At 46.4% G+C, this 22,068-nt stretch overlaps 1 protein-coding gene across 7 annotated transcripts in view; it reads left to right on the top strand.

Annotated features, from left to right (window-relative positions):
* Positions 1-22,068, top strand: part of LOC128343034 (complement C4-like) — a 92,877-nt gene that overhangs the window by 5,329 nt on the left and 65,480 nt on the right. For 6 of the 7 annotated variants that reach the window (XM_053291379.1, XM_053291382.1, XM_053291384.1 and 3 more), the window contains exons 3-13: positions 8,050-8,239; positions 9,752-9,822; positions 9,930-10,018; positions 10,935-11,017; positions 11,588-11,684; positions 14,816-14,921; positions 16,455-16,578; positions 18,713-18,828; positions 19,607-19,777; positions 20,526-20,720; positions 21,233-21,415. In XM_053291379.1, coding sequence (XP_053147354.1) covers positions 8,050-8,239; positions 9,752-9,822; positions 9,930-10,018; positions 10,935-11,017; positions 11,588-11,684; positions 14,816-14,921; positions 16,455-16,578; positions 18,713-18,828; positions 19,607-19,777; positions 20,526-20,720; positions 21,233-21,415 — 1,425 coding nt within the window. The remainder of the gene's footprint in view (positions 1-8,049; positions 8,240-9,751; positions 9,823-9,929; positions 10,019-10,934; positions 11,018-11,587; positions 11,685-14,815; positions 14,922-16,454; positions 16,579-18,712; positions 18,829-19,606; positions 19,778-20,525; positions 20,721-21,232; positions 21,416-22,068) is intronic. The other variant, XM_053291386.1, reaches the window with a different exon arrangement.

Raw genomic sequence — 22,068 nt, 5'->3', positions numbered from 1 at the left:
TCAGAGCCATTTATTTTGTTCTTATTTATAGTTAAATTCCTAAACTGCCTTTCATAAATTTACCCCAAAGTGGCTTATAAAAGTTAGAATACAGTAGGGAAATACGTAAAAATAAGATAATAATAACATTAAAACAACCAACAATACAAACCATAACATTACAGCGATGAGAGCAGCAGCCATAATAGACAGCAACAGAACAGCAAAAGACCAGTAGCCGCTGCAGGGAAGAGAGCCAGTTTTGCAGTAGTAAGCATGAATTGTCCCCTTTGCTAAGCAGGGTCTGCCCTGGCTTGCATTTGGATGGAGAACCGCATGTGAGCACTGTCTGCTGTAATATATTGCTCTTAGGGGATGAGACCATAGCTCAGTGGAAGAGCATGTGCTTGTTAGAGGTTGTTAATTTTTACCCTCAATAGGTGAAACAGCAGAGCACTAAGGAATGAGCACACACTCCAGTTACAGAGTAGGTAGCAGAGGATGGTTTAGTTGTTGCAGCTATTTAGAGAAAACACACGGAGATCCTTGTAGAACTAAATACTAAATATTTATTGGTTAAATACACTTAGATAGGAAAGACCTAAACCTAATTAAAGGACTACATAATGGATAGGTAAGGAGAGAGAGATGTTTCCATCTGCTCTCTAGGAGGAAAGGAAGGATTGTGACTCAGCACAGGAAGTGCGGAAGATCAGGGGTCATAGAGTAGGAACAGGTAGAACAGTCAGGGAGACCCTTACTCATTATCTCTACTCCCAATGCCCCTAGTGGTCATTAGGATAGGTGGTGCAAAAGGTCGATGCACTTGTCTGGAACCAGGGGCATATCTAGGGGTAGGGCAGGCAGGGCACGTGCCCCGGGTGCCACTTGAAGGGGGGCGCCATTTTGTAAAAGTAATTTTTTTTAAAAAATGGCTGCCAAAAACAAAATGGCCACCGTGCATGCTCAAATGGCCTCTGTGAGGCTCTAGGTCATGCCAGGCGTTGCAGAGGCAATTTGAGCATGCGCAGTGGCCATTTTGTTTTCAGTGGCCTTTTTAAAAAAAAAAAAAGATTATTTTTAAAAACGGCCACTGCACATGCTCAAATGGTCCCTGCGAGTCTCTAGAGGCCAGTGGGGTGAGGGGGAATCTTTGCAACCCCCCCCAGCCTTTAGGAAGCCCCCCAAAGGGGCTATGGGTAAAATAATAATAATAAAAATATAATATAAGACACTGTACACATATTCAGATTGGCACTATGTACAGAGAATCAGGGCTTGTGAATACTGATCTGACGCTTAAGAGCTAGGATTGTATTCATTTGCTCTTACTTTGCTTCTTGTGATAAGTGAGTTAAATGTGATGTCTTGCTAATATGGCTATTAATGGTGAGTTTGTCTTTGAATCAGTGTGAAACCCTTAATATTAAGGCCCACTGGGAGTTTCTTGCTCTCTTTCTCTCATTTTAACTGTCTTTCTGAAAGACTAGAATATATTCCAAGCAGTGACACAGTTTACTCTGCATATCCTTTAATTATTTACAGAGTATCTGGGAAAAGTCAAATTCTCCATTGATTTTTGAAACTTATGTAATGGTGATGCTACAATGCATAGTAGAGAATTAGACAGGCACTTCTGTTTAGTTTTCCAAGTACATCTCCACATAGTATTTGGGTATTTCATGAGCCCCCACATACTGAAATTTGTAGTTTTCCAGCATTTTTTGGTCTGGCTAAGCCCACTGCTAAATAGTTTTTGAAATATTAAAAGATTAACGAGATTGACTTGTATTTTTCAGCTGATATGATGGTAAAGTTATTTGAAAGATGGGTGTCAGATGCTTGGACAGGGGGCGCAATTTCAGTGTTTGCCCTAAGCGCTAATTTCCCTAGATACGCCTCTGTCTGGAACTCCATCTCCAACAGTGCTTGCATGCAGAAGGTCCCAGGTTCAGTCCCTGGCATCTCCAGGTGGGACTGGGAAAGACTCCTGCCTGAAACCTTGGAGAGCCACTGCCAATAGTGTGGACTCAGTGTAAGGCCGCTTCCTGTTTTCCTATGTCCTTAAGGGGCAAAGGCCTGAATAAACAAGGCCTTTAGTGGCTTCTTAAAGGCAGGAAGGGAAGCCAGAGAATGGACGCCTACTGCTGGGACAGTGTCCCAAAGTCATCAAAAGGAGAGCTGGTCTTGTAGCAAGCATGCCTTGTCCCCTTTGCTAATGCAGGGTCCGTCCTGATTTCCATTTTGAATGGGAGACCACATGTGATGTGAGCACTGTAAGACAGGGTTTCTTAACCTTGGGCCCCCAGTTGTTGTTGGACTACAACTCCCAGAATCCTCAGTTGCAATGGCTTTTGCTTGAGGATTCTGGGAGTTGTAGTGCGACAACATCTGGGGGCCCAAGGTTAAGAAACCCTGCTGTAAGATATTCCCTTTAGGGGATGGGGCCGCTCTGGGAACAGCATCTCCAGGTTCCAAGTTCCCTCCCTGGCAGCATCTCCAAGGTAGGGCTGAGAGAGATTCCTGCCTGCAACCTTGGAGAAGCCGCTGCCTGTCCGTAGACAATACTGACCTAGATGGACCAATGGTCTGACTTGCTAGAAGGCAGCTTCCTATGGCCCACAACCAGAGGCGTATCTAGGGAAAATAGCGCCTAGGGCAAACACTGAAATTGCACCCCCTGTCCAAGCATCTGACGCCCATCTTTCAGATAACTTTACCATAATATCAGCTGAAAAATACAAGTCAAGCTCATTAATCTTTTAATATTTCAAAAACTATTTAGCAGTGGACTTAGCCAGACCAAAAAATGCTGGAAAACTACAAATTTCAGTATATGGGGGCTCATGAAATACCCAAATACTATGTGGAGATGTACTTGGAAAACTAAACAGAAGTGCCTGTCTAATTCTCTACTATGCATTGTAGCATCACCATTACATAAGTTTTAAAAATCAATGGAGAATTTGACTTTTCCCAGATACTCTGTAAATAATTAAAGGATATGCAGAGTAAACTGTGTCACTGCTTGGAATATATTCTAGTCTTTCAGAAAGACAGTTAAAATGAGAGAAAGAGAGCAAGAAACTCCCAGTGGGCCTTAATATTAAGGGTTTCACACTGATTCAAAGACAAACTCACCATTAATAGCCATATTAGCAAGACATCACATTTAACTCACTTATCACAAGAAGCAAAGTAAGAGCAAATGAATACAATCCTAGCTCTTAAGCGTCAGCTCAGTATTCACAAGCCCTGATTCTCTGTACATAGTGCCAATCTGAATATGTGTACAGTGTCTTATATTATATTTTTATTATTATTAGTTTTACCTGTAGCCCCTTTGGGGGGCTTCCTAAAGGCTGGGTTTTTTTTTTTTGCAAAGATTCCCCCTCACCCCACTGGCCTCTAGAGACTCGCAGGGACCATTTGAGCATGTGCAGTGGCCGTTTTTAAAAATAATTTTTTTTTTAAAAAAAGGCCACTGAAAACAAAATGGCCACCGCGCATGCTCAAATGGCCTCTGCAAAGCCTGGCATGACCTAGAGCCTCACAGAGGCCATTTGAGCATGCACGGTGGCCATTTTGTTTTTGGCAGCCATTTTTTTTAAAAAAATAATAATTTTACAAAATGGCGCCCCCCTTCATAAGAACATAAGAACAGCCCTGCTGGATCAGGCTCAAGGCCCATCTAGTCCAGCATCCTGTTTCACACAGTGGCCCACCAGATGCCGCTGGAAGCCACAGGCAGGAGTTGAGGGCATGCCCTCTCTCCTGCCATTACTCCCCTGCAACTGGTACTCAGAGGCACCCTGTCCTTGAGGCTGGAGGTGGCCCACAGCCCTCTGACTAGTAGCCATTGATAGACCTCTCCTCCATGAAGTCATCCAAACCCCTCTTAAAACCATCCAGGTTGTTGGCCGTCACCACATCCTGTGGCAGAGAGTTCCACAAGTAGATCACGCGTTGTGTGAAAAAGTACTTCCGTTTGTTGGTCCTAGACCTCCCGGCAATCAATTTCATGGAGTGACCCCTGGTTCTAGTGTTGTGTGAGAGGGAAAAGAATCTCTCTCTCTCCACTTTCTCCAAGCCATGCATGATTTTATAGACCTCTATCATGTCTCCCCACAGTCGTCTTTTTTCTAAACTAAAAAGCCCCAGGTGTTGTAGTCTTGCCTCATAAGAAAGGTGCTCTAGGCCCCTGATCATCTTGGTTGCCCTCTTCTGTACCTTCTCCAGTTCAACAATGTCCTTTTTAAGATCTGGTGACCAGAATTGTACGCAGTACTCCAAGTGTGGTTGCACCATCATTTTGTATAAGGGCATTATAATGTTAGCCGTTTTATTTTCAATCCCCTTCCTAATGATCCCTAGCATGGAATTTGCCTTTTTCACAGCTGCCGCACATTGAATCGACACTTTCAATGAGCTGTCAACCAGAACCCCAAGATCCCTCTCCTGGTCCGTCACCGACAGCTCAGATCCCATCAGCATATACTTGAAGTTGGGGTTTTTCGTCCCAATGTGCATCACTTGACACTTGCTAACATTGAACCGCATTTGCCATTTTGTCGCCCACTCCCCCAGTTTGGAGAGATCCTTTTGGAGCTGCTCACAATCCATTTTGGATTTCACTACCTGGAAGAGTTTGGTATCATCTGCAAATTTGGCCACATCGCTGCTTACCCCTGCTTCTAGATCATTTATGAATAAATTAAAAAGCACCGGTCCCAGTACAGATCCCTGGGGGACCCCACTTCTTACTTCCCTCCATTGTGAAAACTCTCCATTTATACCTACCCTCTGTTTTCTGTCTTTCAACCAGTTAGCAATCCACACATGTACTTGTCCCTTTATCCCATGACAGCTAAGTTTCCTCAGGAGTCTTTGATGAGGAACTTTGTCAAAAGCTTTTTGGAAGTCCAGGTAGACTATGTCAACTGGATCACCTTTATCCACATACTTGTTGACACTCTCAAAGAAGTCCAAAAGGTTGGTGAGGCAAGATTTACCTTTGCGGAAGCCATGCTGGCTCACTCCCAGCAGGGCCTGTTCTTCTAGGTGCTTTACAATTTTATCCTTGAGGATGCTTTCCATCAATTTGCCCGGAACGGACGTTAGGCTAACCGGCCTGTAATTTCCCGGATCGCCCCTGGATCCCTTTTTGAAAATCGGTGTTACATTTGCTACTCTCCAGTCCTCTGGTACAGAGCCCGATTTCAGGTATAAGTTAAATATTCTAGCAAGGAGGTCGGCAATTTCACATTTGAGTTCTTTGAGGACTCTTGGATGGATGCCATCCGGCCCTGGTGATTTGTTAGCTTTCAGTTTTTCCAGACAGTTTAGAACATCATCCCTTGTCACTTCTATCAGACTCAGCTCTCTAGCCTCCATCCCTAAAAAGCCTGGTTCAGGAACAGGTATATGCTCAGTATCCTCTGCCGTGAAGACAGACGCAAAGAACTCATTCAGTTTCTTTGCAACCTCCATATCCTCCTTAATAATCCCTTTCACTCCCTCATTGTCTAATGGCCCAACCGCCTCCCTGGCAGGTTTCCTGCTTCTGATGTACTTAAAGAAGCTTTTGTTATTCCCCTTGATACTTTTGGCTAAATGTTCCTCAAACTCTCTTTTTGCCTCCCTTATTGTCACCTTGCATTTCTTTTGCCAGTTTGTGTTCCTTTCTGTTCTCTTCGTTTGGACAGGCCTTCCAATTTCGGAAGGAAGTCTTCTTCCCTTTTATGGCTTCCTTGACGGTACCCGTTAACTATGCTGGCATCCTCCTGGACTTAGTGGCACCTTTCCTCCTTTTGGGTATACAATCTAACTGGGCTTCTAGTATTGTGGTTTTGAGTAAACGCCATGCACTCTGGAGCGAAGTGACTCTCCTGATTTTCCCCCTCAGCTTTCTTTTCACCATACTCCTCATTTTGGAGAAGTTTCCTCTTTTGAAATTTAAAATGTCTGTGTTTGACATCCTTGGTGATTCTTTCCCCGCATGTATGCTGAATTTGATGGCACTGTGGTCACTGTTTCCTAAAGGGTCGATGACACTGACATCATGCACCAGGTCCTGGGTGTCACTCAGAATTAGATCCAAGGTCGCCTTCTCTCTGGTCGGTTCCATGACCAACTGTTCTAAGGCACAGTCATTAAGCGTATCTAGAAATTTGACCTCTTTGTCCTGACTTGAATGTGAATTTACCCAGTCTATGTGTGGGTAGTTGAAATCGCCCATAATTACAGCCCTGCCTCTCCTTGATGCCTCCCTGATTTCCTCCTGCAACTCCCAGTCACTGTCGGCATTTTGATCTGGAGGGCGATAGCACGTCCCCAGTAGCATGATTCCTTTCCGGCCTTGTATAGTCACCCACAGGGTTTCTGTGGAGGACTCTAGTCCACTTAGGTTTTCTAGCTTGTTAGATTCTATCCCTTCTCTAACATACAGTGCTACCCCTCCTCCAAGGCGCCCCTCCCTGTCCTTCCTATAGAGTTTATACCCAGGGATAACAGTGTTCCACCAGTTCTCACTGTTCCACCATGTTTCTGTTATGCCCACTATGTCTATTTCTGCGTTAGCAACCAAGCACTCCAGCTCACCCATCTTGGCTCGGATGCTTCTGGCATTGGCATACAAGCACCTATACACTGAATCTTTCCCCTGATGTATGCTATTATTTTGACTCTTTGACCTGCTGGCACAGCCTCCCGTCTGCTCTTTATGCAGTTCTGCTCCGTCCCCATCTGTTTTATTTGAATTCTTTGCAGCCTCACACTTTAAAGGATGGCTTTTGCCAAACGGGATACTGCCCAGCTCCCATCGGCTGTTCCCCAGGTGTCATTTTAAAAGCTGCTCTGCAACCTTTTTGATTTTAAGCGCCAGCAGTCTGGTTCCATCTTGGTTCAAGTGCAGCCCGTCCCTTTTGTACAGGCCTTGCTTGCCCCAAAATGTGTCCCAGTGCCTAACAAATCTAAACCCCTCCTCCCGGCACCAATGTCTCATCCACGCATTGAAACCTCTCAGCTCTGCCTGTCTCACTGTACTTGTGCGTGGAACAGGTAGTATATCTGAGAATGCTACCTTGGGAGTCCTGGATTTCAAAATGCTACCTATCAGCCTAAATTTGGCTTCCACTTCAAGTGGCGCCCAGGGCACGTGCCCTGCCTGCCCTACCCCTAGATACGCCCCTGCCCACAAGTGACCCCTGAGAGGTCTTGGGGTGGGGGGGGGAAGATGGCAGTTGCCAGTGTACTCCCTGAGAAGTAGGCCAAGCTGCCCCTTAGGGTTGCCAACATTAGGTTGGCCGAATTTGGGACACAAGTGTGGTGGGGAGCTGGGGGGAGTCTTGGGGGGTGGGGCCACCTAGGGGGTGGGACTCAGCCCCATGTGGCAAGGCGCAGCTGCCAGGCTGCGCAAGAGCTCCGCCCACCTCCCAAACCATGACAGGAGGTGAGGTCGGGCACTGGAGGCAGAGACAGCGAAAGACCTCCTCACTTGGGCCTGCTTTCCTCCCAAATGATACAGGTTGGGCTGATTTCAGGCCTCTGTGCATGCATTCTCAAATGAACCTGACAGCCAAGACTTGTAGTTTTCTGAAAATTAAACAGTGGTTGAACTAATTAGATGTAGGGTAGACCCCTTTGGCTAAAGCTAGCCTTTGGCTTCTATGAGTGTGCCAGCTCTAGCCTCTGGAAAGAGAATTTTTGCTTCATTTTTTACCTATGACACAGACAAAATATGAGGTGGTAAAACTGTTCTTGGATTGTATCACTGCAAACTGTGAGTGGGGGGTTGCATAGCTGGATGCTCCTCAGAATAAAATAATAACAATAAATTCATGGGCAGCAGGAAGCATCCACCCTAGTCTTTATCTTGGTACCTACCTTGCTCTCTCTCTCTTCTTTTCTTTCTTTCATGAGGAAACATGCAATCTTGCAAACCCCCACCTGCCGTCTGAAGTAGTTTGGTCCAGGAATTTCTACCACTTGGTCTGCTGTTTATATGAACTAGGCCTTGGCCTCTGGCAATCACCTCTTTCCCTCAATTTCATGACTGTCTGATTCTCTCAGGTGACCCATGAACTCTTTGCCCAGTGTGGTCTGGCTCACCAGCGACGGAACCGCTACATTCAGCTTGTTGCCTACAGCTCCCAGCTCCCCAGCCCCAAGGGCATCCAAACTCTCAACCTGCGCTGGAGTGCCCGGCAAGGGTACCTGTTCCTGCAGACAGACAAGCCAATCTACACTCCTAAGGACAAAGGTGAGCCCTCCTGTACCTTTCTGAATATTTTTTTGCAGTGCTCTGTCTCTGTTAATGCTGGTGTAATATAAGGGTTCTACCAGGCTGGCTTGAACGGCTGCCAATCAAGAGAGGAGTTCCTCCTACAAATAGAACCCTGGTGTGTGTGTGTGTGTGGGTGGGTGGAGTGGAAAATGTTTGGTTTGGGCAACTGCTTTCTGAGGGATCGAGAGAGAGAGAGAGAGAGAGAGAGAGAGAGAGAGAGAGAAAATTGCTAGTAAGTTTTCCAAATGGCTGTTAAACATGAGCCCTCATGATCTTATTTATTTATTTATTTATTTATTTATCAATCATTCATATTTTTCTACTGTTTGATATGTACATCTCTAGGCAGTGCACAAAATTTAAAACAATATTTAAAAATCAACACAGATTAAAATACACAAAACAAAAACAGTAGCATAAAACACGTATAAAAACCAATTGTTAAAATTAATTCTAATTAAAAGCCTGTGAGAGCAGGTGAGTCTTGAGGGTCTTTCTGAAAACAAACAGAGAAGGAGATATTGCTCTTATTTCAGCAGGGAGCATATTCTAAAGCCCCAGGGCAGCCACAGAGAAAGCCCAGGTTGCCACCAAATGAGCTGGTGGCAACCGTAACCGGACCTCTCCAGAAGATTGTAACAAGTGGCAGGGTTCGTGACAAAGGAGGCACTCTCTTAAAAATCCTGGACCCAAGCTGTTTAATTTTTAAATTAATATTTAGAATATTGATTCTTATAGTGAAGATGCATGAATACATGTACGTATTGGACCATATGGACTTGAACAGTGATCTTCACTGTTTTTCAAATGAGGACCACTTTGGCAAAAAACACCAATGTGAGAGCTATTTCCCACCACACTGACTGCTGCTCAGTGCTGTGTTGTGCCCTTTAAGAGAATGAAGCCTTCTCAAGCTCCACCAGCATCTTAGAAGGTACACTCACACAGGGTGCTGGGAAATGTAGTCGTTCCCAGCATTTTCCTCATAGAGCTCTATGAAGAAAAAGGTGGGAAGGACTACATCTCCCAGTGCTCCATGAGAGCCTTCTGAGATGGCTCTGAGGCTCCATTTCCTAAGGGAGCCCCACCTGCACTGGGGAAAGTGCAGCACTGCATGGTGGGAACAGTCCCTGCTGCAAGGTACTCAGGGAAGAAATGCTCTAGCATCTGTGCTTTAGAACAAAATCTAGAGTTGGTTTTGATTTTTGATTTTTGGGGGGGTCGACTGGAAAGACCTTTAGAAAACCACTGAAACCAAGTCCTCTCTGTGCAATGCCATAATCATGGGCCCTTCAAATATCCTATCCAGACTCCCTCTCTGGCCTTGTTCTACTTCTGAATCTAGTGTCTAGTGCTCTGCCTCTCTTTCTTTAGAAATTTTCTAAAGAAATCTCTTTATAGAAATTGAATTATTATTATTATTATTATTATTATTATTATTATTATTATTATTATTATTCATCCTTGTGTTTGGCTCCTTCATTCCAGTGTTTTACCGAGTCTTCGCCTTGGACCACAAACTGCAGCCAAGCACTGAGCCCATCTTCATCACTGTGCAGGTAACGAGGAATTCATTCAGGTTCTCTTCAGATGGAAGCAATGATTGCTGAGTCACGAAAGCACATTCCCCCCCCCTGAAATGCCATTCTCTCTCTGTTGCGGTCAGAACCCAAGGGGTATTCAGGTCCGGAAGGATCAGCGTGTGCCAATGAAGTTTGTGCTAAATGATCACCTGTCAATTCCCGATATCTCTGAGTAAGTTCTACCCAAGTTGTAACTAGAGTCAGTTCAACGCAGTAGGCAGCAGAGGCACCTGCCTCAAACAGCAGGCTTGCTTGGGCTCCAGGCGGATGCAGTTCCTTTTTATTCACTCCAGTCAAGTAATGGAGCCAACGTACCTTGACGTTGCTCTGTTGATTTGTGCAGTCAAAAAGCTAGAGATGCCAGGGACTGAGCCTGGAACCTGCTGCATACAAGCAGATGTTCTCATGCCTTAAGGGGAATATCTTGCAGCAGACAGTGCTCACATGTAATCACCCATCTAAATGCAAACCAAAGAGAACCCTGCTTAGCAAAGGGGACAATTCATGCTCGCTACCACAAGACTGGCTCTCCACACTACTACTACTACTACTACTACTACTACTATGAATATTTACATACCACTTTTCAACAAAAAAGTTCTCAAAGCAGTTTACACAGAAGGCTCATTGCACCTCAGCCCTCAATAAACAGCTGCTCACATAAGCTGCACATCCTCTCTTGAATATGAACTCCCTGCCTCAGCGTTCATTTCCAAGAAAATAAATGCTCTCAGGCTGGATTTCTAAATTAACGGCCACATTTTTTCAACTCTGAAGTGTAAGAATTTTGTCCCCATAGCGGACTGGGAACTCTCTCCCCCTGTATCTTCAAACCATCACGGGCTAGTCATTTGCTGATCATCCATGCAGACTGATCATTTGACCTTGGCAAATGAACAGCCTGTGTGGCTCAAGTTAAAGCCAGGGCTCCGTGCTTCTCTACTGTGGGGTGCCAAAGTGAAGCTTTGTCTGGGGCGCCAAAAACTGTGGGCCAGTCCTGTTTACACAGCAAAAAGAAATAAGATCATTCCCTGTCCCAAAAAGGCTTACAGTCTAAAATATTCTCACTCTCTCTTTCTCCTTCTCAGGCCTGGCATTTGGCGTATCACAGCCCGATTCGTCAACGTGCTTGATTCCAACACAACAACGGAGTTTGAGGTGAAAAAATATGGTGCGTTCTTTAGATGTTGCATTTTTTTTTAATCTGACAAAGGCTCTGTGCTTCATATTAGCTACATGGCTGGCTGAAATTCAAGAAAGTGATCTTTGACCACCTAAGGTTGCAATTTTAGTGTTTTTCTTTTTTGTTGGAAAGTGGCACAATTCCTAGCAGCCCTGGTAACTCCAAATTCCTAGATTCTAGAGTAGATTCCTACAAGCTGGTTTTTTTCAGGTTATACCCATCTTTGTTATGATTATGTCCATATGTGAGCAACAGGTACGTTTTTCATGTTGCCTGTGATTTTTAACAGGCTGATATTTAAATGCAGATCCTCCTATATACCCCTAATTTTGAGTGGAGTCAGGCCTCCCTGTGGGGTGAGCAGGGAGTCCCATATGCTGGGGGCCATCATAGAAAAGGCCCTGCTCAAAACTCTAGCAGATGATAGCTCCCTGAGTGAAATGAGGAATCTAGACTAGAAGCTTTCTCAGCAAATCTTAGATGGTATGTGGTACTTACATGGGAAGGATGGTAGAAGCTGCACCTGTTACATTTCTGTCTGTCTCTTTCTCTCATCAGTTCTCCCTCATTTTGAGGTGAAAATTGACCCAAAGCAGAAATACATCCTTGTCTCGGGACAGCAAGACTATGAATTGCAAATTGATCTTCATGCTAAGTAAATTGTATTCAGGGTCACTGTTACTGTTTCATAACCTTTTGGGGGGTGGAAAAAAGAGGGGAGACTTCTGTAACAAAACTTACTTTTGTGGACAATGTTCATAAAATTTGAATTTCGTAAGACCAGGGTCTATAAAATCAAGGTTTTACTGTAGCTGTGGTTCAGTGATATGATTCCCCCCACAACTGCTGCTCCAGGGCTATTTAAGAAAGAATAATCTTGCCCTGAATCTTGCCCCAAATGAACACACATACTTTAGCCCTCTCTTCTCCAGCTACAAACTGTTGTAGGAAAGGGACTTCAGTGATCCCAATTATAACAGAGCAAGTGTGTGTGAGAAGAGCCAAGCCCATTAAAGAGTATCTTGAGACAGATATTTAGGGCCCCAAAAGCTTATTAATGAAGTTACATACTTAGATAGAAAGCCTGTGTCCCTGAGCTTTCTGTGTCTTCTAGTGCAAGAGCAGAACAAGGAAGGCGAAAGAGTAAAAATGCAACAGGCAGGAAGAGGGCAGGGAGACCTGAGTATCAATCTACCAATCAGAGGAAGCCAGAGCAGAGAGAGAGACAACAAGAGGGGAAACAAAGAGGAAGACCTTTGCTTACTATCTCTATTCCTAATGCCCCTAGTGGACAGAAGATGTAAAGAGTTGATGCTGCTAGAGCTGTATCTCCAGTGCAAACACAGTGTAGTTGGACTAGGACTGAGGACAGCACTGGATTGCTGCTTTCCATCCCTAGAAGCAAAAACCAAGAAGGCTCTGGCCCCACCCGCTGATGCCAGCCTCCTGCAACTGATCCTTTGCTGGTGCTACCTTCTTCCCCATCATCTGGCTGCCTTAGCTTCTGGGTGTACCACTGCTTTAAGTTGCAGTTCAGTGTCAGAGGCCCAGGTGGCAAGGAGGATGGAGCTTCTAGCTCCAGGGACTGGATTGCTTTCTCTCTCGCTCTCTTCCCCTTGGCGCCTTCCATCAACAGGCTTGTGTGCTGTGCTTTGCTCCCAAAATAGCTCACAAGTTCTCCCTGTCTGAGCACAGTGCAGAGGGAAGAGAGCGAGAGATAAAGTGATCTCTCCAGCTCCTGGGCGCTTTGCAGATTAGCCGCTTAAAAGTGGCTAAATGCCTCCTTCAGGCAAATGGCAGTCAAAGTGTAAGACCTGCAGGGGGAGCAGTCTTGCGAAAACTTACCACCTGGATAAATAAACGACATCCTTTTTACGCTGGATAAACAAAGCCATAGCACTAAATCGCAGCGATTAAATTCGAAACAAGGCATCCGACATATGAACAGCACCCTGCGGTTAGCGTCGGGACTGCGGTGTCACAACACAGGAAGTGTGGAAGCACACTTCAGAGATGCGGGTTGGCAGGTTTGGCTTTAAAAAAGCCAAACTTTGGGTTACGGCCCATTTGACCCATGAGTATACCCCTTAGGTTCTGGCAACCCCCTGACCCCGTTTGAGGGTCTAATCTGGAAAGCGCCCTGGAGCTAATGCAGCAGCAGCAGCAGCAGCAGCAGCAGCAGCAGCGAGAAGAGCAATGCCGCTCCGGGCTAGAAATTCTCTCCTTGCTGCCTCCACTGCTCACCTGCAGTTTAAAACTGTGGCAAGCCCAGGAGGTAAAGCAGCCAGGTGATAGGGAAGAGGGCTGCGCTGCATCGGTGAGGGAAGCAAGGCTGGCATCCACATCAGCAGTGGGTCCAGGACAGAAGGAATAGTAGTAGCGTGGTGAGGAGCTCGGGGAGGGTGGGGTGGCAGTGGCAGGCAGGTAAGGCTCTGCCTGCGGGGGCTGCCCACCCTCTATGGTGCAGGTGCCACCTAAGGCTGTCGCCTCACCTTGCCTCATGGGAGAGCTGTCCCTGACCTTGGAGACCCAGATTCAAATCCCTAGTCAGACCTGAAACTCACTGAGTGCTCTTGGACCATTCACTCTTTCAGCATAACCAGCCTCACAGGGTTGTTGTGGGAGAAAAGAGAAGAGGAGGAACCATATACACTGCCCTGAGCTACTTGGAGGAAGGATAGGACATAAATGTTATAAACATGACATTGATATACCGTGGTGTACGGATATGTAGAATAGGGGTGTGACGGATCGCTGTCTGCAGGTCGGTCCGAATTTGGACCGACCCACATTTCTGTGAACCAGTTCAGCCCAACCGCTGAGTGTGTTTGGCAGTCTGAGGGCTGGTGTGGGGGGCGGCAGTGAGAGGCACCTTTAAAAGTAAGTAACCGGGTCCTTCCCAGCGTGAGCATGCATGGAGGCCAGGTGAGTGCCGGGGCCATGCTGCTGTGCACAGGCCGCTGGGGGGAAGCGCTGCTGCAGCACAGAGTGCTTACACTGGTAAGGAACTGATTACTTATTTTTAAAGGTGCTGCTCGCTGCCCCCTCCCCCCTGGCACCACCCGCACTGGCCCTGAAACCACCAAACCGGTTTGGCGGTTGGGCCAAACCGGACCAAACCAGCTTGTGGAACCATGGGTCCGTCCAAATTTGGACCAACCCGCGAACACCCCTAACTTAGAGCTCTTCAGTGCCTGAACAACAACAATAAACAAAAACTCTAAGAATACATATAGCACTATATATCATATTTATATGCTGCCCTTCCTCTGAGAAGCTCAGGGCCGTGTACATGGTCTTTCCGCCCCTCTTTTCCTCACAACAACCCTGTGAGGTCAATTAGGCTGATAGAGTGATTGGCCTGTGATCACCCAGAGAATTTCAGGGGTGAGCAGGGATTAGAACCTGGGTCTCCGCAGTCAGGGGTGGCTCCCCCATGAGACAAGGTGAGGCGATGGCCTCAGGTGACACCTGCATTATAGGTCAGTGATTACAGCCACCGCCTATGGGTGTTGTCTCCCCTGCCATTGCCACTCCCCAGCTCCTCACCAACCCACTGCCATTTTAGCAACAAATAAATAATGCATAGATGCAAATAATTGTTTATATCCATAATATGTAGAACTAATGAGTTGGTAAAAATTTTTTAAGGTGCTCCTGAGAACCAATTGCATGGGGTGGCAAACCTGATGAGAGTGGTGAGGGACTGGCTTTCTCCTTGGCCACCACAGCCCTTCACCCTGAAGCCAAGCCTCTGAGTTCTCTCTCTCTCCTTCTCCCCAATAGATTTTTCTATGGGAAAGATGTCAGCGGTCTAGCTTATGTGCGGTTTGGCGTGAGCAATGGCAATGGGGAGAAAACCTATATCCCAGGACTGGAGCAACAAGTCTCGGTAAGAAAGTAAGGCCCTGCGGCACCTAGCCCTGTGCACCGATGTCCCTGCTTGCTTTTCAGAGAAATCTGAGCCCTGTTCAGATGTTATTGAGTGCAATGGCGCTCATGGTTATGGCTCTGAAAGTGGGGAGGAAGTCCCGCCCTGGCCCTGTCACTCACCCCCTCCGGCTGGCCACTAACAGTTACTGCACTGTTTGCATGAAGAGGGGATTGCCGTAAGCACGAATGTCGGCACTTGGGCGATCAGGGCTGCCACTGCTCACTGAAGCACTGCCCATCACAGTTACAGCGCTCCCCTCTTCACACAAATGGTGCCATAACCATGAACGGCTGGCTGGAGGGGGTGAGTGACAGCACTGGGGAGGGACTTCCTCCCTGTTTTCAGAGCATAACCATGAGCACTGCTGTGCTCAGTAACTTCTGGATGGGGCTCTGGATTTCAGCTTTTCTAGTTTCCCCTCTGACTCTTGCAATCCAGGTGATATTTATACTGTTTCGTTCCTAAACCGAGTAGTGTTGGAACTTGGGTCTTCTAGGAAATTACATCCTCTACCTGGAGACCTGAATGAGCTCTGTTCCAAGGTAGGTAGGTGACTAGGGGCCCATTCACACATTGTGTCCAACACTCATACTTACAGTGTGCATAGGTACAGATCTGTACACAGGTACATTCATTCACATGTTATGCTGAACACAGATACAGCAGTACACTTCCTATCTGTACCATGCATTTGAGGAGCCTGTACCCAGGTTCACTTTTGCTTCTTAAATTTTATTAGATTTTACAATAACTTTAACATTCCATTGCATTCTTTTCCTAACTCTACACATAAATACATATTGACTTCCAGCTCACCTATCTGCACGGTTCACAATAACTATACATATAAGCTATTGCTATAATAGCACCCAGGTTCACTTTTAACATTCACGTCCATGAATGTTGGCACTTTTGTGAGCGGCAGCTTTGGGCAATTCATGCTGCCACTCATGGAAGCACTGGCCATCATAGTTACAACGCTCCCCTCTTCACACAAATGGTCCCCTCTTCACACAAGAGGTACAGTCATTCACACAGACACATGTGATGCCTCGGAGTACCAGTTGCAGGGGAGTAAGAGCAGCAGAGAGGGCATGCCCTCAACTCCTGTCTGTGGCTTCCAGCGGCATCTGGTGGGCCACTGTGTGAAACAGGATGCTGGACTAGATGGGCCTTGGGCCTGATCCAGCAGGGCTGTTCTTATGTTCTTATGTATGTGTGTACAGACATCTGTACATTCGTACAGCCTAATGGGAATCGGGCTTAGGAATGTTTCCAGATGGAGAATAATATTCTGTTTTAAAGGAAGCTCTGCTTCTCTACTCTGCATCCAGATGATCTTGGTCATTGTGCTCTTTCACTGCCTCTGCAGACCCTGAAATCTCACTCTCCCCAATCAATGTGTCTCAGGACCTAAGAGAGTTCTCTCCTGCCTTACTAGTTGTACAACATAATTGATTTTCTTTGCCTCTTCCATTGTCATTTCACCAGGTAATCGATGGCAGTGCCTCAGTAACCCTCAAACGCAGCCTTCTCGTGGAGAAGCTTGGGAGCCCTCTACAGGCCCTAATTGGAACGACACTCTACATCGCAGCCAGTGTCATAGAGACAGCAAGTGAGTTCCGAAATGGGAACCCACCTGATCTGCTAAGGGCTCTTCCAGACACTGATATATTCCAACCTGAATGCGAATCACAAAATTAAACAGGAATTTTTTTTAGAGTCATCTGCTGGCAATTTGTGGAACAATGGCCCGCCCCCCCCGCCCCGCCCCAAGTTAGAATAAAAGGAGTTTTGGGAGAAAACACCATTGTTTCATGAAGAAAAGAGAGAGTTCACCAGGGCGCTTTCCAGACTAGCTGCTCAACAGCAGCAAAATGCCTCCATTCTGGCAAGTAGCATTTGAAACGTAAACAGCAGGAGGAGCAGTCTCGCGGAAACTAAGAACCCGAGAAAACAGCAACTTTCTTGCGCTGGATATACGACGTCCTAGCTCTATATTGCAGCGATTAAATTCGAAACAAGGCACTGGAAATGTGGATGGCACCCTGCTGTCTGCGTAGGGACTGTGGTGTCACAACACAGGAGGAAACGTGGAAGCACACTTCCGAGATATGACGTGACCCCGCTAGCTGCAGGGTCTAATCTGGAAAATGCCCAGAAGAGGGGAAAATGGCAGAGGGATGCCAGAAAAGTATGTCCCCTCCCCCTGCCAGTGGCTGCATGGCAAGCCAACTTGATACAAATTCATTGAACTGGGGGCGGTTTGTTGATGAGGCGAGGTGAGGCAACAGCCTCAGGAAGCACCTTCACCATGGGTCAGCAAGGGCAGGCATCCTGCCCTGCCTGCACCACCTGGGTGCAGCCTTACCTGCCTCCCACTCACGGCCACTCCACCACCCTCTCCCATTGCCATGTGATGGCTTTTACACTGCAAGTTCAGCAGTGAGGGAAGCGAGGAAGGAACGTGCTGCCAAACTTGAAGTTTAAAACACATCACTGGGGTAATGGGGAAGGGATGAGGGTGTGTGTGTGTGGGAGGTAGTGCTGCCCCCGTCCCTCCCACATCGGGGCAGGCCCAGTGCTAGATCCCTCATACACCTGCCTCCCCCATCCCCATCACCACAGGGCAGGGTTTTAATCTTCAGGTTCAGCAGCAAGGTGGGAAAGATGCTCCTCCTTCCCTCACTGCCAAACCTGGTTAAAAATCTATCCCCGTGGCAGTGGGGCAAGGCAGAGGGGGTGCATGAGGGAACCAGTGCTGGCCCACCCCCAGATGCTGCCGTCAGCATGGGGGGGGGGAGTGACCAGCAGCATTTGGGCCTCACTTTGAGTGGTGCCAGCAGTGCTGCATTGAATGATGTGATGAAAGAGAATAGCAGGGAGTTTATTGTTAGAGGTTGTTAATTTTTACCCTCAGTGGGTAAAACAGCAGAGCACTAAGGAATGGGCACACACTCCAATTACAGAGTAGGTAGGAGAGGATGGTTTAGTTGTTGCAGCTATTTAGAGAAAAACACATGGAGATCCTTGTAGAACTAAATACTAAGTATCGGTTAAGTACATTTGGATAGGAAAGACCTAAACCTAATCTAAAGGACTATATAATAAATAGGTAAGGAGAGAGAGATATGTTTCCATCTTTCTAGAAGGGAAAGGAAGGATTGTGACTCAGCACAGGAAGTGCGGAAGAGTCAGATCAAGGTCATAGTGTAGAGACAGGTAGAACAGCAAGGGAGACCCTTACTCACTATCTCCACTCTCAAAGCCCCTGGTAGTCATTAGGATAGTTGGTGCAAAAGGTCGATGCACTATAACTCCATCTCCAACATTTATTTGGTCTCAAAATCCTGATAAACTTACAGGAGATAATTCTAAGGGGAGGAGCATGATGGGTTCAGGAGCTATAGGGGGAAACCAGTCAGAAACGGAATTATGTACTAGGCCTGAAGCCTTATGAGAGTTGATGGGGTGTTCCTATTTATTTGTGCTCCCTGTCTGGGACAAATCTCCTCCACATCCCAGGGGAGCCCATGTGGGCTCCTCCCAGAGGCATTTGGTGGGCCATTGTGTGAAACAGGATGCTGGACTAGTTAGGCCTTGGGCCTGATCCAGCAGGGCTGTTCTTATATTCTTATCCAATAAAGGGACAGCTTTGATTTTTCGTGTGTGTGTCAACTGTATGTGTATGAGTTTGAGAGTGGTGTCATGTCTGTTCCCTTTACCTCACCATTTCTCTCTTTCCCTAGGTGGAGAGTTGGAGGAGCAGGAGATTGCCTCAGTGAAATTTGTGACATCTCCATACTCAGTGGACCTGTCCAAAACCAAGCACTATTTTGTGCCTGGAGCACCCTTTGAAGTCTTGGTGTGTTGTGTCTCCTGCTGTTCACAAAACATAGCCTGTGTTTTTGTTTTGTTTTGTTGCAAGAGGTGTCTCACAACCAGTCCTAGTTTGTAAGCGGTTGTCTACCTCTTGGTACTCTTCTCAAATCCTTCTTGATAGTCTTTGCTCTAGAACCAGAGGCGGCTCTCCCGTAAGGCCAAGTGAGGCAACAGCTTCAGATGGTGAGGTCACCATGGGGTAGTGAGTGGTGAGGTCACCATGGGGTAGAAAGCAGCTTCCTGTGTTCCTGTGACTTTATACACATCATATAATTTCTTAGTGCCATCTGCTGACAGTCCATGAAAAAGCAGTGTCTTTCAAGACAGAGTAAAAGTCATATCAAAAAGACACAGCTTTTTCACAGATTGTTAGCACATGGCACTAAGGAATTAGGGGAACATAGGAAACTGCCTTCTACTGAGTCAGACCACTGGTTCATCTAGTCAGTATTGTCTACACAGACTAGCAAGCGGCTTCTCCAAGGTTGCAAGCAGGAGTCTCTCCCAGTCCTATCTGGAGATGCCAGGGAGGGAACCTGTAACCTTCTGCATGCAAGCATACAGATGCTCTTCCCATAGCAACCAATTACGGGACGGGGTTAATCATCCTGTAGACCCTCTGTAAAACATGCTGTCAGAATTTGAGTTTATGTTGGAATCAATGACCATCTAGTTAGGCCTCTGGCAATTTTCTGTGTATCAGGCTACTGTTCAAGGCACAGGATTTCTGACTCTTTCTCCTCTCCCCTGCGCCCCGTCAGGCTACTGTTTTGCTCCCGGATGGCACACCTGCTGACCACCTCCCAGTCCACTTCTCCACTGAGATTACAGGGGCTGAATCCCCTGGCGACATCCAACTGAACAGCAATGACCGTGGTGTCGTGATGCATTCAGTCAACATCCCTTCTGGAGCTACAGCCATCACTTTCATGGTATAAGAACCAAACTCTCCTGGAAGAGGGACAGACGGACATGTTGGAGAAAGTGAGAGAGGAGAGTGCATAGGGATGGAGTGAGAAAGGAGGGACAGAGGTCCCAGAAACAAGGGTGTACAGTGGGCATGGCTTCCCCCTCCCTTTTAAGAATTATCTCCATGGATCAAATATACTACTACTACTGTGAATATTTGTATACCACTTTTCAACAAAACAAAGCAGTTTGCATAGAAAAAATAAATAAGATAGTTCCCTCCCTGTCCCCAGGGGGCTCACATTGTAAAAATAAACATAAGGTAAAAGTAAAGTGTGCCGTCAAGTTCATGTCAACTCCTGGCGACCACAGAGCCCTGTGGTTTTCTTTGGTAAAATACAGGAGGGGCTTAGCATTGCCTCCTCCCATGCAGTATGAGATGATGCCTTTCAGTCTCTTCCGCTATCACTGCTGCCCGATATAGTACCAGCAGGGATTCAAACCGGCAACCTTCTGCTTGTTAGTCAAGCATTTCCCCGCTGTGCCACTTAACACAACACAAATGTGTTGTGATCTCATTGGAACCCTGGGAATTATAGTTCTGTAAAGGGTTGGGATTTCCAACACAGAATTCCTAGCACCCTCGCCACCTCCAATTCTCAGATTTTTCTGGAAGGAGCTATGATAATTAAGGTGTTAAAACTTCTACTAGTTTGCAAAATCTGGGAAGATCTCCCCAGTGAAGTGCATGTGTGGTATTGTCTTACCTAGATAACAGCTGGGACAGACTCTCCGGCAGAGGTCAGCTTTACCGCCAAAGCCATGAATTCTCCAAGAGGCAGCTACCTGATCATCACTGACAGCCCAAGCCATCAAGACCTGAACCCGGGAGACAACCTGATGCTGGGGCTGAGTCACAACAGAGAAGATGCTGCAGAGTCTTCCTCCAACTTCTTCTACTACATGGTGAATGCTTGTGGCAGGATGGTGGGCCCCATCACTCCTGGGATGAATGAAAGATGAATCAAGCCTCTGTTACCAGGGCTGTTGATTCTCTTTCAGGGATTGTTACAGCAGGCTCCATGTAGTATAGGCCTCCAAAAAAGCTGCTGATCCCAGTTCAGCCTCCCTTACTTCTTTTACTCTGCCTCCTTAGCAGACTTAGATGAGCAAAATAGCATGTGGTGCTGCCATTCATGGACTGTACCAGTGCAGAATGCAAGCAAGAGGAGATCACAAAACTGAATGCTCCCCTGTTTCCACCACCCCCTTCCCTCCACGTGAAAAGTTGGCATATCACAGTGGTATATGCCAGTGGTAGATTTTCCCTGGCCTGCGAATTTCCCTGTAACAGAACTTCATTATGTAGGTAAGTATTCAAATATGTGACACACCCCTACAGTCTGCAATGGTACCATCCTGGCAGGATTATACTACAAGCTACTTCGGCATATTTGAACTGGTTCTTTGCTTCTCAGGTTTTGAACAAAGGGGACATTGTCTCTGTAAACAAGGAGACCCGTGGATCCTATAAGAAGATCCGGATACCTGTTACACATGACTTGATGCCATCATTTCGTGTGGTGGCTTTCTTCCGCCTCGGAGATGAAACAGTGGCAAACTCTGTCATGGTGGATGTCGTTGACAGATGCAGAGGGAAGGTGAGTCATGCCTGAAATGAGCTTGCTTCCATGCAAAATCCTTCCCAGAATCCTTTGCAAATGATTATGGCATTGATTCTCAGCACCTGCTTTGCCCTGTTGTGAGTTCAGTGACAAGGCAAAGAAACCAGAGAGTGCTAAAGATGCTTCCCTCCTGTGCAACAGTGTAAACACCAACTTCATACTTTTTAATAAAAACATGATGGTATGTAACGATGAAATATGCCTTCCATCCTTCCGAGGTCGGTAAAATGAGTACCCAGAATGTTGGGGGGCAATATGCTAAATCATTGTAAACCACTTAGAGAGCTTCCAGCTATAGAGCGGTATATAAATGTAAGTGCTATTGCTATTGCTATTGCTATTTTCCACACCAGCTTTTTCTGAGACCTCTTTAATGCACAAATATGTTAAACAAACAGGTGTTCAAGATAGCAGACGTTTCGATGTAAAACATCAGCTTCAGTGCTATACAAAAGTGGCTGAGTCATGCTCTTAAATACAACTCAATGTCATGATTCAGCAAAATAAGGGTTATGAATTCCCAATTAAAGAAGATAGGAGTACCAAATTTAGAGAAGTGTATTCAGTACTTAAAATCCCATATGTGACCGAAAGGTTTACTTGGGAGGCACAGCAGATGCTAAAGAAAC

The sequence above is a fragment of the Hemicordylus capensis genome, chromosome 2, assembly GCF_027244095.1.
Source record: "Hemicordylus capensis ecotype Gifberg chromosome 2, rHemCap1.1.pri, whole genome shotgun sequence".
NCBI lineage: Eukaryota > Metazoa > Chordata > Lepidosauria > Squamata > Cordylidae > Hemicordylus > Hemicordylus capensis.
The sequence above is the reverse complement of the archived record's forward strand: the minus strand, read 5'-3'. Positions and strand labels throughout refer to the sequence as shown.